The 18703-nt window shown below is 37.1% G+C and overlaps 2 protein-coding genes across 2 annotated transcripts; both read left to right on the top strand.

Moving 5' to 3' along the window:
* Positions 1–3995: 3995 nt before the first annotated feature.
* LOC117287703 (sphingosine-1-phosphate phosphatase 2-like) lies at positions 3996–7217 on the top strand. The gene is made up of 3 exons (XM_033768218.1): positions 3996–4731; positions 5357–5446; positions 6068–7217. The coding sequence occupies exons 1-3, from the start codon at positions 4114–4116 to the stop codon at positions 6608–6610; spliced, it is 1251 nt and encodes a 416-aa protein (XP_033624109.1). The 5' UTR covers positions 3996–4113; the 3' UTR covers positions 6611–7217.
* Positions 7218–12363: 5146 nt separating this feature from the next.
* LOC117299773 (sphingosine-1-phosphate phosphatase 2-like) lies at positions 12364–16779 on the top strand. The gene is made up of 3 exons (XM_033783290.1): positions 12364–13157; positions 13597–13686; positions 15208–16779. Exons 1-3 carry the CDS (start codon positions 12552–12554, stop codon positions 15748–15750), a joined length of 1239 nt encoding a protein of 412 aa, XP_033639181.1. The 5' UTR covers positions 12364–12551; the 3' UTR covers positions 15751–16779.
* Positions 16780–18703: the final 1924 nt, after the last annotated feature.

The raw sequence follows: 18703 nt of genomic DNA, 5'->3' as shown, positions 1-18703 counted from the left end.
TTTAAAGTTTATTTAAAAATTATATTCATTTAATGCTAAATTTGAGCTAGTGAACATTCAGGGCTGTATGCTTCGTTTTTGAGAAGGCAAGGGCACCAAGGCATTTTCTATTTGGCAAAGGGCACCCTATGAGGAAATTGTAAATTTCTACTGTAACATTTCAAGGGCACCAAGGCAATGACAAGGGGCAACGAAGGCAATTGCCTCCGTTGCCTCCGTGAAGCATCAGAACATTATACTGAGATAAAGCTTTATTTTGTAAATAAGATGTCAATAAGTCAAACATCCAAAAACAAATGTGTGTTATGTGTTATAGTTCTCACACTAGGTTTCTGTGAGCTGAAGGGGTTTTTATTCACTGGAGTTTTGTGAGAAACAAGTTATCTGATTTGTCCAGCTCACTGGTTATGCATCTTTGTATGGAAGTCCTCAGCTTTACAATAAATTAAGTTACATGAGAATTATACGACAAGCCAGTAGCTATTCAATATTATTTTGTTAGACCTATTTTTTGCAACAAGCAGTAAACATTAAATTAAAGACTCGACTTTATGGTTTGAGAAGTATAAATCATCAGGTGTCGTAATGTATGTCATGTTCCATGTGTGAAATAACAATAATGAATGCTGATTCTTGTCACACCAAAGAGGGGTCTGACTACTTTTCTGTAGCCTTGATTTGGTTAACATTGATTTCAATTGGACTAAGACAAAATGGTTAAGTAGTTTGAAGCTGCTTTATCATGGAGATATTTTGTCTTATGTGGTTCTCAACATAAGCAAGTGTGCCAGGCAGAAGGTTTTGAGCAGTTTAAAAATCCACTAAATCTAGCTGGATATTGTTAATTTGTTTCAGAAACATAAGTAATGTACACAATTTAAATTTAGAATATGAAAAGAAAAACAGAGCAAGGAAGAGCAATTGTTGGAATGGAAGAAGTAAAGTTTTACATTATTGATAAAAATGTAGTCATTGTATTGCTTCTGATTTTCTGCTGTGATGTGCGTTGGATGTTGGGTTTCTGGTAGGTGGTTGTTGCCTTAGGGCTTTGCCAGACCCCGAGACAATTTACAAGGTACGAGTTCCAGGCAATTTTCAAGGAGAGAATTCATTCATATTTGAACTTTCTCATAATTTTCTTGGGAATCGTAAGACATTGTAGCATGCACTGCATTTGGTTGCCTGCAAAAGTTACCTGGTGTGACAAGGCTCTGGAATCATTCAGTCACAAACAAGTTTTTAAAATTTGTTTAGCAAAGCAGCTCACTGAATAAGCTTCAAACAGGGATGTGAAATTTCAGACTTATAACTGAGTTCAGAGCTTTACGCCTGCTTGGTGAAAAAAATAAGCTGTGTTTTTTTCAGATAAGAAAGTCCCACCTTTTAATCAATTCCTGAGGACACTGATCCAAAAAGTTCATTGAAATCTAAGGGATTACAAAAACTTGGAAAAGCCATCAGTTCAATAAATTTTCTAAACATCCTAGTTTCAAAACCTTTTTGTCAGCAGTAGTGCGCTGCGCGCTCACCACAGATCAAAGCATTTACAAACTAAAGACAGACATGCCAACTAGTACGTTTTTCCCGTATTTCGTACGGGTTTTTGTAAACAATACGGGTATACGGGTTTGAGCATCGCCACCGCAAAAATACAATTTTATCCCAGTTGGCCGTCGTGCCCTTTTTTAACTCAAGTTCAATATTTTTTTATTGACACAAATAAGTTTTCGGCCGACTACTTACGGCCGATAATGATTATCCAGTGAACTCTATTATTCCACGGGGGTATTCCTTATTCAACTTTTTCACCACAGAGCGCAACAGAGATTCCCTCGCATCCATCATTGCACGCACGCTAGTAGCACAAACCTGCATTGCCTACTACACGCCAGTTTATCTGACGTCCCGATTTCACAGGGAACCCGTCTAACACAATTCATTGAACAACAGAGGGCGCTGTTGTCAAAATGCCCTTTATGGTATCGGTCGTTTTATGAACGGACGAATCGAGTTTGCAAAAGAATTTTTTGCCAAAATAAAGACACAAAAGATATAGAGCGCCTGAAGCGAGATTTTTATAAGATAAATTTAAGAACTATGCCCCCAAATACAACAAACGAAACTTTTTGGGATGATTTTTTTTTGTTGTCTTCTTCATTGAAATTAAATTGGTTTTGTTTTGTACTTGTCTTCTTTTGACAAAGAAAATGATATTTAATTAATTGACAAAGGTTTCTATATGAAATAGGATATGATTAATCAATGTCTTTAAGATATGATTTATCAATATTTTTTTTTTCATACAAAACCTGTTCCATTGGGTTAACCACCCGTAGGGAAACCTCCGCCCAATTTGTTAATTTTTTTATACTTTATTATTTTTATTTTTTTAATTTTTTTTTATTTTTTAGTTTTAATTAACTGGTTTAATTAGGCTGTTTGATAACCTAATGGCCTTCACACCTTCTCTATTTTGCCTGTCTCGGGGCTTAAAATTACGTTTACGCGTGTTTAAAAAAAAATACAGGTTTTTGATGCAAAATACAGGTTTGGGGTTTCAGAATACAGTTTTGTGATCCCAGAGGTTGGCATGTCTGTAAAGATGCTAATTCCTTCAATTATCATACTTAATTACTTTGATGGGGTGAAATTGTGGATTTCATCAAAAATGTGTTTAATTTTGAAAAGATGTTCCAGGATATGTATGTTCTTCTTTTTTATGATTAAGCATTGCGGGGTGCTTGGGATGGTGCTTGCATGTAAACCATAGAGCTATAGGCCCTAATGATGCAAACTAAACTTTACATAATGTTATGTAACAAGTATTTTGTTCATTTTGGGCTATTTTGCTAGTAAGGGGCAATGTTTTTGGCGAAGAATGAACATTAAATTAAACTAAAGTAAAGAAGACTAATGAGCGAAAAAAAACAATAAGATATAAAGATGTATAATTGAAACGGCATAAAAGTATAGTGGTGAATGATTAAATCAGTTACAATGGTCGTATCAATATTGTTCTGTTTAGAACTTCACTTATTTACAGACGATTAGAAGATTGAGGAGCTTAAACACTAGGGATGTGATTTGGTCAACCTGACCAGATACATGTTTGACATTTCCTTTGCTCTATAAAGGAGCTTTTGAAAAAAAAATCATGAGGAACCAGTACAAGTAGAGGTAGTCCTTGTGCCCTGGCGTGTCTCGAGACTGGTCTGGGTCTCGAGACCGGTCACCTAACTCCTCCTCATCGGACCCGTTTCTAGGTCTTGAGCTCAGACTGTCGGCGGGTCTGGACTACAACGTTTGACCGGACACTGCCTTCTTATGGATTCCAACATTTACCGACCCTGGTGGAATGCTAAACCTCTTCAATAGATATTCCCCTCAACCTAAGGTTGACTAGAGAGGAAATTGAAAGTGAAAGCAATTTCAGATTTGAAGGAAATCCCCCAAAGATCCAAACATGCTATCTTTATTTTAGTCCCTGAACAGGCAGACCTGAACTAAACTTCAACTTAAATTGGAACCAATTGTGGTGCTTTAATACCTTTTTGTCCCCGACCAAACAATTTACAACGAGTTTAATATCATCAAGAAAGAAATGTTTCTGAATGTAAACTTACAGTGTGAGAAACCCGAATCATTCCTGAATTCATTGGGTAACGTTTTTTCAAGTCACTTGTGTCTCTTTTACAAGAGGGAGCTATAACATAGATCCATGCCTATCAAGCACTTGAATAAGGCTTATCTTTGATAGCATTACTTCCTTCCTTCAAACTTCTGAATAGAAGGAGTAGCATAATATGGGTAATACAGTGAAAGTAGCAAAACTATGTAAAATAATAACGGATCTCATTGAACTTTCGTCTCCCGCCGATTCCCCGCCCCGCCCCCCACGTCGCACCATTGTACACACCCAACTCGATAGTCACGTGCACGTGCTAAACGATCTGGATCACATTATTATGGATACATGTTTACGTACATCGCGTGTGTCGTGCGGTAACTGCTGATGCACTACATGCATTGTTGTGTACACCTGCTGCACTTCAAGCGCTGGACCGAATATTGGACTTGTCACTCAGCTATGTTTTCTTGAACTTTCTTTGAATAATGAAGGCCTACCCTGAAAGCACCCTGCCACTCTACAACGAGCAAAATGTGGCTCAACTACAGCGGTTTTTCGGTCTGGAATTAGCCGCAAAAACAGCCGAAGAATGCGTGCAAAAAACAGTTGAACTTCCCAATAATGGCAATGATGTACGTGTTGACGACAAGGACCGCGGTATCACTTACTTTCAGCTGAAACACCGCAAATCGGGGGAAGCCCATGAGAGTTGCAACGGGGACGCTGGGTCACCAGCACCCGTCAACTCGGAGGAAGCAAATGCAAACCCCAGAGAGAGGTACCATGTTGGGAGCTGGTTTTGGTACTGTGTATTCTCCTTTGGTGCTGCGCTAGGCGATGATCTGTTCTACTTCTTCGTTTTCCCGTTTGCCATTGCCAACATGTCATGGTGGGTCATCCGACGATTGCTGATGGTATGGGGTTTTTGTATGTTCATTGGGCAGGCGAGTAAGGAAATCTTGCAGTGGCCAAGACCCAGCGAGCCACCTGTGATACGCTTGGAGAAGCGGTACTTCAAAGAGTATGGTATGCCATCCACCCATGCTATGGTTGGTACACTGGTCCCATTTACATTGTTGGTCAGCACATGGAATCATTATGAGGTAGGTGTGTCCACAGTCCATCCCTAGTATTAGTAGCAGTAACATTTCAAAATAAACTTAAAAGTATTTTATTTGTATTAAATTGACCTTTATTTCAATGGGAAAATGTTATTTTATTTAATAGTGCCACATAGTCAAGATCAAGCTAGCTAGGAGTTCCTCCCTCCTGACCTAAAACCTCATTGAGTGTTGTTCCTAGTAAGGAGCCGATCAGTCATTATATCAAGATCAAGTGGGTATTAATGGAGGAAGACAATTACACTCAATGGTCTAATTTCTAAGGAATTCAAATTGAGTATGTTCACCTTCAATTGAAGGAATATAAATCAAATTGAACTCAAAATTATTAATAATGGGCTGATTTTCTGTTAAGTCGTTAAGAGCAGAGTAGCGCATAATGCCATAATGTTTAGAGCTTGCTTGTCCTTCCCAACCCTCCATCCTCCTGAGGTTTTTTACCAGGAAGATGGAGGGTCATGAACAATGCAACTAATTACTAACTAGCCCCTTGACAGCTTTGGTCGATCAGACACAAGATATGTTATGATCTAACTTGTTTGTATTACATGGCAGCACTTTTGATTGATGATCCTTCATTTGTTGATTTTGTTCTTTTGTTTCACAGTACCCACACATGCTTGGCATTGTCTTGGCATGCAACTGGACGTTGTTGGTTTGTTGCAGCAGACTGTACCGAGGAATGCATTTTATGTTGGTAAGTCACATGGTCAACACTCAACAGGTATATCAGGATCTGTTTTGCCACAGGCAGTGTTGTAGCCATGGTGGTGGGTGGGCCTGTCTGCCCATGACTCACAATGTAATGCTCAGCACTCTGAGCAAAAAAAACATTATGCTGCCAATCCCAACACAGATTTCAAACTAGTGTCCACTGAACTGAGCTTTGGTTTGAGACAATGATAAGGAGTATCAAATGTCGCAGAGATAGAACACCAGTCGAAAGGCCATTTAACTTATTGCATGGCCCCATCATGAACCGTTTGGCTACAACAACCTGGAACATTTTGTTTAAAATTTTGCTATGCTGTTTATGAAATCATTGATTGTGTGTGGTAAATATGATTATATGGTTGCAGAAACACCAAATTCACCTTGTTGAACAATGTTGCCATAGAGGTAAATTGAAGCACACATTTTGTTGTGCTATGTTGGATTAAAACCTCACCCTTTCCTGGTTAAAATCAATATCAAAAACATTAGAAGAGGGTGCTAATTGAGTTCCTTAAATCATGCACAATCCAAGTTTAGTTCAAAAGTTGACTGATTTTTTTCTGCTCATTTTGATTGACTATAATTCCAATTGTGACTTTTTCAGGATATTGTGGCAGGTGTGACACTGACGTGCCTACTGATGGCCCTCATCTGGCCCTGGCTGGATATGTTGGACCACTTCCAGTTAACCCATCCCTACGCACCTGTCATCATCATTATTGTAACGCTCCTTCTCTGTATCCTGTATCCAGCCCTGGATGGTGTTGGTGCAACCCGGAAAGACACAATCTCTATCCTTGGCGCCATGGCTGGGGGTTCCTCTGCCTTTTGGTTCAACTACCACAATGGGATCTTACCCGACGCCGATGGACCGCTTGGCGGGGTGATCATGTGGCCCGATATGCCCACCGCTGGTGTTATGTTTGTTAAGTATGCTTTGGTGAAAGTATGTGCTATTATTTTGTTCTTCGGAACAAAGTTCCTTGTGAAGAAATTCTTCTATTACGTGGTTGGCATCGAAGTAAATGAAGAGACCAAAAAGCTGTTGATTATCCAGATACCTTATGGCTATATCCCGCATTGGTTAACCATGATCATTGGGTTTCAATTGGGACCATGGATTTACAGGTGGCTTGGACTGGAATGAAAATGAAAAAACACAGACACTAATCATATCCTTTATATTCTTGGGTCTGTTTTGTGGAATATTTGATTGAAACACTGATCCTAACAACAGTGACTGTATGCGATGCTAAAATTACTGCATTCTTAAAGGGAGGGTATACCTTTGGTAAATTCTCAAAAAATTAACTACCATAAAAATTGACTTTGTAAAGATCACTGGAGAGATGTTGATAAAACAGCAGTAGAAAAAAAACGAACCGTTGAAATATTGTAATTTCAGAAAGTAATAATTGGTCACCCAAAAAATTGAATCTGAAAAAAGACTTCAAATAGGCATGAAGCCAGAGCTGCCTTTTCAGGTATCTGAAATCTGAAAGCACACAGTTCTATGAAACTGGTCATAAATAGTACTAGCAACAAGTTAAATAAATTTTGGTTTACCCATATAAACCGAAGCGATGTGTGTAATCGTACTAGTACATGCCCTATTTCTGTGAATTTTGTTTATAGGCACATTACGCCAACTCGGGTGGGATTCAAACCAAACAAGAAAACTCCATTATCTGTATTTGATTATTAACGATCCTGTAAATGTATTTAAAATACCTTTTTTTTTATTTTCAATGAAATGAAGTGTTTGTTTAAAGTACAACTTTATAAAAGTTGTATAGTAATCTTCCTTAACAGTGGTGTTAGACGTCCAAGTCCAAGTCCGAATTTTGTCCAAATAGCACAGCTTTAAGCTGGCTATTCATTGCTTCCCACCTTAACATGTAAACCACTGATATTGCTTCTAACGGCACATCTCAGGCAGATGAAAATGTAGTGAAAAAGCTGGCAGACCAGTTTAAAATTTACAAGCTAACTGATCCCGTGGGCTGAGGCCGATTTCACAAAACGCTAGGATTAATCCTAACTCAAGTTAGGACGAGTAACCCGTCCTAACTTAGGATGGGTTCAATGCGTCCTACGTATTTGGATACGGAACTGAACCCGCCCTAAGTCCTAAGATTGATCCCAAGTTAGGAAGAATTTGGTGAAATCAACGGCAGGTCACTTTAAAAATTTAAAAGCAAGCCCTGTTGTAGTGATTTGGTTTGGATATGTAGGCCTATGTAATTTAAACTATTTTGTATTTGTATTCTGTATTGGTCTTTTCACAAGTCCCCTGCTTCTCGGGCAAGCTTCAAACATTTCACCAATTTCTTGTTGCCTTATATATAAATAGTTTTTATATTTGGGGTTTAATTTGACTGACTTAAAAAGCCAGAGATAACAATGCTGCTGAAAAAGCCAAGTGTGTTTGGGGTGGGGGGGGACACACCCTTACTTATTAAATCTTTATCTTTCGTTTGTATATCTCTTTTTACGCAAAATGGTCACTATATGTATGTCATTGTACATGTAATAAATGCAGCTCAAACGTTCACACATACACACTGCTCTGTGTTGCAACTGTGTGTTCGTAACGTGGAAGGGTCTTTTATGTTTAAAGACAGTGGACACTATTGGTAATTGTCAAAGACTAGTCTTCACAGTTGGTGTATCTCAACATATGCATAAAATAACAAACCTGTGAAAATTTGAGCTCAATCGGTCGTCGAATTTTCACAGGTTTGTGAGATAATAATGAAAGAAACAAACACCCTTGTCACACGAAGTTGTGTGCTGTCTGATGCTTGATTTTGGGACCTCAAATTCTAAACTTGAGGTCTCAAAATCAAATTCGTGGAACATTACTTCTTTCTCGAAAACTACGTCACTTCAGAGGGAGCTGTTTCTCACAGTGTTCTATACCATCAACCTCTCCCCATTACTCGTAGTCAAGAAAGGTTTTATGATGATAATTATTTTGAGTAATTACCAATAGTGTCCACTGCCTTTAAACCTTATTGGTTACATGTATTGCTAAGGGTGAACTAATAATATATATAATAGAATGTATGTTTCATTGATAGCTACACAAACACACTGTGCTATTATTATTGGGGTGGTGGGGTAATAATATAGTTTGAAATTGTCTTCACAAAACAAATATGCATGACGAGCATTGTATGGTATTCATTTCAGATTGAATGTGTAATATGTAGCCTTTAAAACAATGGACGTTCCACTCACTAGGTAAGTGTAGTTTTTCTGTACAAATGATTGAAATTTACTACTTGTCCATGCTTGTACATTTGTACACTCGTTCTTAGTACACTCCCTGTTAAAGGCAGTGGACACTATTGGTAATTGTCAAAGACTAGCCTTCACAGTTGGTGTATCTCAACATATGCATAAAATAACAAACCTGTGAAAATTTGAGCTCAATCGGTCATCGAAGTTGCGAGAAAGTAATGAAAGAAAAATTAACCCTTGTCTCACGAAGTTGTTTGCGGTTAGATGGTTGATTTCGAGACCTCAAGTTCTAAATCTGAGGTCTCGAAATCAAATTTGTGGAAAATTACTTCTTTCTCGAAAACTATGGCACTTCAGAGGGAGCCGTTTCTCACAATGTTTTACACCGTCAACCTCTCCCCATTACTCGTCACCAAGAAAGGTTTTATGCCAATAATTATTTTGAGTAAATACCAATGGTGTCCACTGCCTTTAATGGATTTTAGTTTCAGTGATGATTGGTGCAAACTGTGGACTGTATGCTTAGTCAGATGTAAACACATGATACAACATATGCAGGTAAATAGGTTGAATCTTTACTCAAAAGATTAGCATTTCCTGTGATGCAATCTAAAAAACTTGCATGGGATGTATCCATATGCAGCCATTTGTGTTGAGAGGTCTGCGGAATTGTTTGAAAATAAGCCTTTATTTGTATATTGATCAAAAGCCTTAAATTTACAACTTGGTGGTGGCCATTAATATTTATTTCACCATAAACATGGTTTTTAAGTCTGTGAATTTACAAATGACTAGAATTATTATTAGGGTGGAAGTGTCTTACTGTGTCTAGATAGGTAGTACTAGCTGTTACTGCGAGTATAGTACACTGGTTGCTGCATATACATTGGTTGCTATGGGAATATAGTCCAGTGATTGGTACGGGTAAAATGTAGTTTCATTCAATTGCTACGTACGGGTACAGCTCATTATGATTTTGCGGCTTTCTAGTGAAAAAATGACATATTATGTGACGCAAAACCAATCACAGAATACTTGTAATATTCCTTATAACATGTAATAATATAATATTGACAATATTGAAAAATAATTTTCTAAGTTTATTTATTATTGAATGGAAGATTTTGCAGTGGTATTGATAATGTTTTATTTCCTGTTAGAATATTTATCGTGCATGCAGACATTTAATCATGTTGTTGGCATAAGTGTGTAAAGTATTCTTGTAATTCTCCTAATTTAGTCATAGTTTTTGGGTATGAAATGCGGTAAAATTTGAGAGAAAGTATCCTTCCTTATAAACAAGTACCACCCTTTTATTATTGTGGATTATTCAACTAATATGTCATTAAAATTATATATTTTCTTTTTGTAAATTCACGAATGAATTTCATTCAATGTTCTTTCCATAAATAAACTTTCATTTCTCTTTCATTGAACCGCCATCCCAAAGGAAAAGTAGGTGATTCCTTTATGTTGTGTAAAGGTCATTAATGGACTGAGTAAACAAAGACTATGTCAAACACATTAGCTATAGTATAGGTCGTCAAACAGATTTATATTTTTGAATAGATTGAAAGCCATGGGCTTCCCAAGTTTAAGGCAAACACTGAAGTGCAAAATAGTCCTCATGATGACAGTGCATTGTTTTTATTTAACCTATTGCAACTGAAATCTTTACAATCTTTTTCATCTTCCCAGCATGTCACATCTTAACAGTTTCTTACTTACTTTTTGTACTACATTTGTATTGAATTCATTAGAGTTTTTTTCTCCCTGTTTTTTTTGTACTGCATGCACACCTATGCCATGGAGGAATAAATTCTAATTTATTCCTCCATGCCTATGCCTACACCATAGAGCTTATCCACTGATAGTTCACACAATCCTTTGTGGTTGTAGATTCGTGTTGTTAATTGTACTATGATTGGACTAGCAATAAGCCATAGAGATTCCCAAAGTTCTTTCTTGGCTTCCTTTTCTCAATTTGTCGTCTTCTTTTAAAAAACTATAATTCAAACAAAAACAAATCATGGAAAAAACAAAGTTTCTTTAAAGTAAAATTGTTTATAACTTCAGATAAAAGGTACATTATATACTATGTAAATGATACATTTTTTTGATGATCAGTGTGATCATATTTTGATTTACTATTTTGTCCTTATGGGTTATTGGTTGACTGAGAATGAGATTCGGTTTATAATAGATATTAATTGCAAGTTCTATAAAGTATGTTTTAGTGTTGTGAAGGGTAAAAGACAGTTTCGAGGGAGTGTACACCTCTAGTAAATGAGTTGGCATGTCCTTTGGCGTGTCCTTCGACTATTTCTTGGTCAGGGCGACCAGGAAAAATTGTGGGAAATAAAATGTGATTTTAACTCTATTTCAATTTGACACAGATTGGGTCAGGCCTCCTTGGTCTGGGTCCATTCTGACCCCAGAGTTTTCAAAAAGTGAGTCAATGCCACATGCCTAGAATGTCACACTGGTTCATTGACCATGCTTTTCAGTACTGTACTTCCAGCTTCAAAGGATGGCTTGATTATTATATGTCTTATAGCAATCAAAATTCAAGCCTTTTACTGTACTGATGTTTGAAGGTATTTTTTGAAGTTGAGAAAGAAATTAATATTTTGAAAGAAAAGACAAGAGTCTTTCTAACTCAATTCAATGTGAGGAGCAGGTTTTAATGTTTGTTTTAAGTTGCATGTTTGAATTGTGTTTTGGTGATAATGCACATTTTTACGCAAAATGGTTTCCCATGGTGTACACTTCCTTTGAATTTCAAGCTATAAAAAATAAGGCTTTGTGCTTCGATTACTGAAATGTATACTTTTGCAGTTGAAGTTAATTATATAAATCTAATAAAAATAGAACATGTGTAAAAAATAAATCTGTCCTGGATTGAACATAAACCCTGAAACTTTGTTTTATTTCTTGTCTGGACTGCTGATATTAAATACATTGTAGTGTTTTATTTTGATCAGTGTTGCACATTTGGGGGGGGGGGGGGGGGGGACTCAGAACGGGGCTGTGTTGCACACAGAAGATAGGGGCTGGGGGATTAGTATAGCTAGCTGGGGGACACATAGTATTAAGTATGGAGATTTTACTGAAACCATAGATGTGGAAATAGACGGCTGAACCACCCAACTATAAAGATACAGTGTTGTTTGCAACTTAGTCCACAATTCCTTTTGATTTAGTATCTTCATTGGCATGTGCAATTTCGCCCAATTAAAAAACAAAAATAGTCAGTCCTCACAGAAATGATGAGGGATAAAGACTTATTAGGGCCTATTAAGAAGACTCCCTCAACTGTTCTATGCCTACTTTGAATTTACTATAAATCTCTTTCAAATTCCATCCCAGTGTTCTCCATTGGTGGATTATTCCATAATAAACCGAATTTTTACCCCAATCGAAAATGACCCCACACGAGGTCCCATGGAATGGTTCTCCGCGGTTCATTGGTTCAAATAACTTCATGAATGATATCTCTTTGATGATATCCAAGGCTTTGTTGTTGGTTACCTTACGAGGGTAAACGCACTTTGTCCATAGAGAGCCCGCGAGCGAGCTGTGGGCGCGGTTTTATTATTAATAGTAAACAAACATTGCAACTAAACACGCTTCATGTGTACACACACGTACACATTCTATATGCGGTCGTGACACACTATAGGCCTACACAAGACACAACAGGCAAGAGTTGTAACTCTACCTCCATGCTCGCTCTATAACATATGGTGGATTTATTCATCAGTGGTGGAACCACAATTAGGCCCGTGAACATTCCCGAAGCTATGCGCATTTTGCAGTTCACTCTATAACCGTCTCCAATCATGAAAGTGACGATTACTTGGCCGAAAATATTCGGTTCATCATCAGAGCAAAGTAGATTACCATTCTACGACGCATACACCGTGGCGAAACTTCAAAGATGTTTCGGTCTCTATCCCAATTATGCTTCTTTTGAGAACAACGGACATCCACCGTCTCTGACCAAGAACAACAACCACGGGGGAGGAGAGAAAAACACCGGCCAAGGGCAGTCGGAGCACCCGGGAGAAAACTTCACCGATGGTGATGATGATGAGGCGGGAGAGAAAGATGAAGCACCTTGCTTCATTGCCCAAAACAAGCTGTGGTATTACTTGTTTTCTTTTGGAGCTTGGCTTGGAGACGACTCATTTTATTTCGTTGTTTTCTCCCTGGTTATTTCAAATCTATCGTGGTGGGTCTCAAGACGAATGCTTCTAATATGGGGAATTTGTATGTACATCGGGCAGGCGGCAAAGGAGTTGTTGAAATGGCCGCGGCCCAGCGAACCACCTGTTGTCCGGTTGGAGAGAAGATACTTCATGGAGTATGGGATGCCGTCCACTCATGCCATTGTCGGTACTTTGATGCCATTCACATTTTTGTGCGGCACTTGGGATCACTATGAGGTAATACTCCCTTTTCACAAAATGACCTTCTTCGTTTGTGTGAAGATGCAGTTACATCTTAGTTTCGTTTAAGAAAACAAATCTTACAAACAATTGGTTGTTGTTGTTGTTGTTGTTGTTAATGAAAGCAAACAAGTAACAAGGGAATGTACTTTAACGTTGTTTTCTCATCGGATGAATTTGACTGCATTTTTAGTTACTCATCAGATAATAATTTGAAATGTGTATTGGAATTGTGCAGAGTAAAACCGTCAGTAACAATTTTACCCCGGATGCTGGTTTTCTGAAAAAGCAAAATTGTTCTCTGCTTCAAAAGCCCAATGCCATTGGGGTGAAGCTCGGATAGTGAAAGGCTTTCATATGCAGTCTCCTGACGATGACTAGAGCAAGCTAGTCATACTTTTATGATTGATGTTTGACCTTTTTCCCTTTTCTATAGTATTCACACACATTGGGCACAATATTAGCTTTCAGCTGGGCTATGCTGGTATGTTTCAGCAGACTGTACAAAGGAATGCACTTTATTCTGGTAAGTGACTGGAAAAAAATATCTGTATAAAAAGCAATTATTATAATAATTATTGATGAGGTTATAATGTTTTTAATGTTTTGTTTTATTTCTCCGTGAAAGGGTTGATAGGACCTTGGAGGGTTATTTTGTTGAAGGAAATTCGTTTTTTAAAATTATTATTTGTGCGTTCATGCATGTCTTTTGACTCAGATAAAATAGTGTATAAAATAGTGTAGTTAAACACTGCTTTAGAAGCTTCACAGTCCACTGATCCCCACAGCAAGCACATCGCGCATTTGTTGACTAGACACTGAATTTGCCCTTTTGTAATTATAATATTTACATACATTTTAAATTGTGAATTGCAACCAGCAACATCATGTAGTGGTAGTGAAACCTGCTCAGTCATGGTCAATGCAAGCACACTTGGTGTGGCCATGTCAACAGTGTTGTCTCCAAGGCAAATAGGACTCTAGGTTTCAACTGGCATACGGCAGGTGGAACATCCCCAACTGCATTAATGTCCCTTTACAGAACCCTTGTATTACCTATTCTTGAGTATGGGCTGCCTGCATGGTGCCCATATACTACAACACTTTCAGCAAAACTTGTTCATTGTTTTTAGGTCAGCTTTTTTAAACTCAAATGTGTACTTCCAAATAATCTTGCTACATATAAATAGGTTTTTCTTAACATAATATACATATTTATTTTGTTCTTAATATTTATTATATTTTCCAAAGTTTATCTTTACTGTTTTTAAATGTTTGTTAAAGATTCTATTCCTATTTTAAGATTGGATTGATAGGCTTTCGAGTCACAGTGGTTAGGTTCACTTTTATTAATCCTGGCCATCTTAGAATGGGCTTGTCTTGTCTGTTTTTATAATTGTCTTGCTTGATAGCCAGTGCTCTGTCTCATTCAATCATTGGTTTACAATTGTTCTAGGCATCATAAGTTTACATTCGTTGTTTCTTATACTGTTATATTTCTTTAGTACGGTAATATTGTATCGTGTACTGTTTGTTGAAATCTTGGCCGAATAAATAATAATAATAATAATAATCCACACTGCAGTTTGGATATGTGTGGAAAGTGGGGAGAGGTGGTATTGTTATGCAGTGACTGGCCAAATTCTTTTCTTGAAAAAAATCTGTTCAAGGTTGTTTCTTCCTCTCATGTTGGACAGCATTTTCTCGGGAGCAAAAAAAAAAATTGCAAAGTAGAGGTTGGCAAATATTATTGTGATCATTATGTTCTTGTTGCAATGGTTCTTATAGTTTGTATTTGTTTTGCCACAGCTAGATGGTTCACATTGTCAGATGTCTGTGAAGGTGTGGTCTCACAGATGAAATGACCATCCTCAAGATAAAGCATCTAAGATAAATCAAGATGTGTGAAAATATTCATCAAGCCACATCCTTATGCAAGTAGAATACATGGTAAAAAATGATATCTCTCATGTGATATTATTGTGTTTTTATATTTTCTTTTTCTATTTCTTTGTGTGTTGTTTTATGACTCTTTTTGCTGATATAGGACCTAGTGGCTGGTGTGACTATAACATTGGTTCTGATGCTGCTCCTTTGGCCATGGCTGGACCAGATGGATCACTTCCTGCTGACCCATCCCCAGGCCCCACTTGTGGTCATCTCAACATCAGTGTTCCTCTGCATCATCTACCCCTGCCAGAATGGGGTTGCTTCAACCAGAGCTGATACCATCACTATCCTTTGTGCAGTGTCTGGTGCTCTTTGTGGCTTTTGGTTCAACTACCGTACCGGGATGCTCCCTGATGCCCTTGCCCCTCTCGGGGGCGTCATCGGGTGGCCAGGCTGGACCACAGTAGGGTTGATGTTCATCAAGTACTTGATGGCCCAGCTACTAACTGCCGTCATGTATTTGGCAGTAAGAGCATTTCTACTGCAAGTGATTCCAGTTATTTACAACATTGAGATCAATGAACGCACCAAGCGGCTGTTGTTCGTAGAGCTACCGTATCGTTACATCAATTACTTTGGAGTAGGTGCTTGCTCATATGTTATTATCCCCCTATTGTTCCAAAAACTTAACTTGGATTGATTGGATGGGTGATTTAGGAGTTTTAGAAGGGGTTAGGAACCCCTGTTATTACATTAATTGCAAACAAACAATGCAAAGCTGCTCATTATGGGGGGGGGGGGGCAAGTGGGTTCAAGCTCAGTTTCCAGTGACATTTTCTGTAAAATATTGATTTTGGTTTCATTATTATTTTGTAATATTTTTTTGCATAAAGAAAACCTTGCAGTTTTTTTTATGAAAGGATATTTTTAAAACTGGAGTTTGAAATCAGTTTCTCAATCACAACAAGTAAAACTGAGTATAAATGTATATATACAGGACAAACATGGTTGCAGCCGTGTAAATTGTTCATAATCTTCTGATGAAGTGGTCTTATTTATTAGGATTTCATGTTTGCAAGGAATTGTCCACAACTGTCAATATTATTTCCTCAGATACAATACTCGAAATCGTTGGAATGGTTTGTTATCGCAAAAGAAGAAGTGATTTCCAGTTAATCGAATGCATTGAACCCAACATTAAACTTATCTGTCTCTGAAGTAGATTAAAATGATTTGTAACTCTTTTGACATCTCTTAGTGTTTTAGAATTGTTTTTGTTTTTTTAAAGTTTGAGACAAAAATTGTTTAATGTTTATCTTGTCCACCCACCTATGCCCACCCATTACGTTTTTGTATAATTCTATAAGAAGTAATTTTCTGCCAGATTCACTGCTGCATCTTTTCTTTCCAACCAGCAAGATAAATTTATGCATATTTAATTAAGTCAAATACTGTGCTAGAAGAATTAGAATTAAATGATTATTACTCTAAAATAAAACTGTTAACTTGAACTTAACTTTAAATAAAATTCGTAAAAATTTCATGAAAGTTTTCAATTGTGATTATATTATAATCAAATGTAATCAAATAATCAAATGTTTATATTTTTTTGTATTTTAATATACAATATTTTGTCAACTACGTGTACGCAGATGAGACTTTCTTGTTGTCAAACGTGTCTGCGATTTGTGAGCTCCGCTATGGAACAATATTAAACTGGTGAAGCAAAATACAATACAAATGAGTTATGTATTTTTTTCTTGTCGAGTCGAAATTTGTATTTTGAGGCTTTATAATGTCATTAGTATTTAGCAATCCCCATCCAACTGCTGATCTGTTACTTTAAAAAATGTTCAGAAAAATAATGTTTTTGTTGATATGAATCAGTTGGGGGGCTTTACGCAGAGCAACAAAGCAATAACAATGGGATGATGGGTCAATCATCGATTGTATGTAACAACAGCATTACATTCAACAAGTGCACCTGTTCTGATGCTATTTAAAAGAAAAAATGCAAGAAAAGTATGGTTGGTTCTTTCGCAATTGAAAAGATGCACATCTGGTGTTTTATAAACTGCATTGATAGAAGCCGGACACCGAGGGAAATAAATGTCCGCCGGAGTCCCCCAAATCAAAATTCAAAAGAGGGCGCTATATCAGAAGGAGTTTGTGCCACAGACGTTTGTGCACTGGGATGGGGGATGCGCGGGCGGCGATTTTTTTTCCCCAAACGACATTGCAATATTTTTTTCCCCTGCCGCTGTGATTTCATAGCATGAGGGACCGTTTATGACTAAATAAGCAAAACCATATATATAAGAGCAAAACCATATATATAAGAGCAAAACCATATATAAAGGAGCAAAACCATATATATAGGAGCAAAACCATATATATAGGAGCAAAACCACATAATTTTTATATAGGAGCAAACCCATATATATAGGAGCAAAACCATATATATAGGAGCAACACCATATATATAGGAGCAACACCATATATATAGGAGCAACACCACATATAAAGGAGCAAAACCACATAATAGGAGCAAACCCACATATATAGGACCAAAACCATATATATAGGAGCAAAACCACATATATAGGAGCAAACCCATATATATAGGAGCAAAACCATATAAATATAAGAGCAAACCCATATATAGGAGCAAAACCATATATATAGGAGCAAAACCATATATATAGGAGCAAAACCATATATATAGGAGCAAAACCACATATAAAGGAGCAAACATAGGAGCAACACCATATATATTGGAGCAAAACCACATATATAATGGAGCAAAACCACATATATAGGAGCAAACCCATATATATAGGAGCAAACCCATTTAATTTTATATAAGAGCAAAACCATATATTTATAGGAGCAAAACCATATATATATTATGTAAAAAAGCAAAAACCATATAATATAGAAGCAAACCCATATATATAAGAGCAAACGCATATATATAGGAGCAAACAATTTATATAAAAGACCACCGAAAATATATATAAAGATCAACGGCAAATATATAATAGATGCAAAAATAAATATAAAGGATCAAAAACTCAAATATAAAAGACAAACACAAATATATTTAACAGCGCCCTCTATATTGGACGTAGTTTCATATATAAGACATGTGCACATAAGACATAAAAGTCTCATAAAAAGGACGTCAACAGCCGTCAAAGGTTAAAATCGGGAACGAAAATCACCGAGCCGTAAATTCAGCCTTGGTCTGGCACTTGGTAGCGTACGTTTCGCTGGGAAAGGGAGAGGGTGACCGACACGTCGCGACTGCGTGACTTATAGTTGTAATTAATTTGTTTATTATAATTGAATGAGATTTTTGATTTATTTTGCACGGCATACCAGCTTCTTAATATTCAATAAAATACCTGTTGATCCTGGCCCTCACATTAGGGTTCTTGTGTAATTTCGTGCCCTCACTGTTTTTCTTGCTTTGTAACTTTTGTATTATGAGGTCCTGTTTTCAAGGTGTCCCTAAAATCGTGGCAAATCTTTTACATGTACCTCTCTGTGAGCGATGTAAACAGTCCCTAGATAAAATATTTGTGGTTTTATTTGCCAAGAAAAGAGTCTCCTCTCCCTTGACCAAAACTTAGAAACATGTAAGGCTCCAC

Source organism: Asterias rubens, chromosome 1 (assembly GCF_902459465.1).
Source record: "Asterias rubens chromosome 1, eAstRub1.3, whole genome shotgun sequence".
In the NCBI taxonomy this organism is placed as follows: domain Eukaryota; kingdom Metazoa; phylum Echinodermata; class Asteroidea; order Forcipulatida; family Asteriidae; genus Asterias; species Asterias rubens.
The sequence above is the reverse complement of the archived record's forward strand: the minus strand, read 5'-3'. Positions and strand labels throughout refer to the sequence as shown.

What these genes read in the sequence shown, in the direction of transcription:
- LOC117299773 (XM_033783290.1), top strand. Translation starts at nt 12,552, where the DNA reads ATGAAAGTGACGATTACTTGGCCGAAAATATTCGGTTCATCATCAGAG. An exon ending in GCACTTGGGATCACTATGAG is followed by an intron (nt 13,158 to 13,596) that starts GTAATACTCCCT and finishes CCTTTTCTATAG; the next exon opens with TATTCACACACATTGGGCAC. An exon ending in AAGGAATGCACTTTATTCTG is followed by an intron (nt 13,687 to 15,207) that starts GTAAGTGACTGG and finishes TTGCTGATATAG; the next exon opens with GACCTAGTGGCTGGTGTGAC.
- LOC117287703 (XM_033768218.1), top strand. Translation starts at nt 4,114, where the DNA reads ATGAAGGCCTACCCTGAAAGCACCCTGCCACTCTACAACGAGCAAAAT. An exon ending in GCACATGGAATCATTATGAG is followed by an intron (nt 4,732 to 5,356) that starts GTAGGTGTGTCC and finishes TTTGTTTCACAG; the next exon opens with TACCCACACATGCTTGGCAT. An exon ending in GAGGAATGCATTTTATGTTG is followed by an intron (nt 5,447 to 6,067) that starts GTAAGTCACATG and finishes TGACTTTTTCAG; the next exon opens with GATATTGTGGCAGGTGTGAC.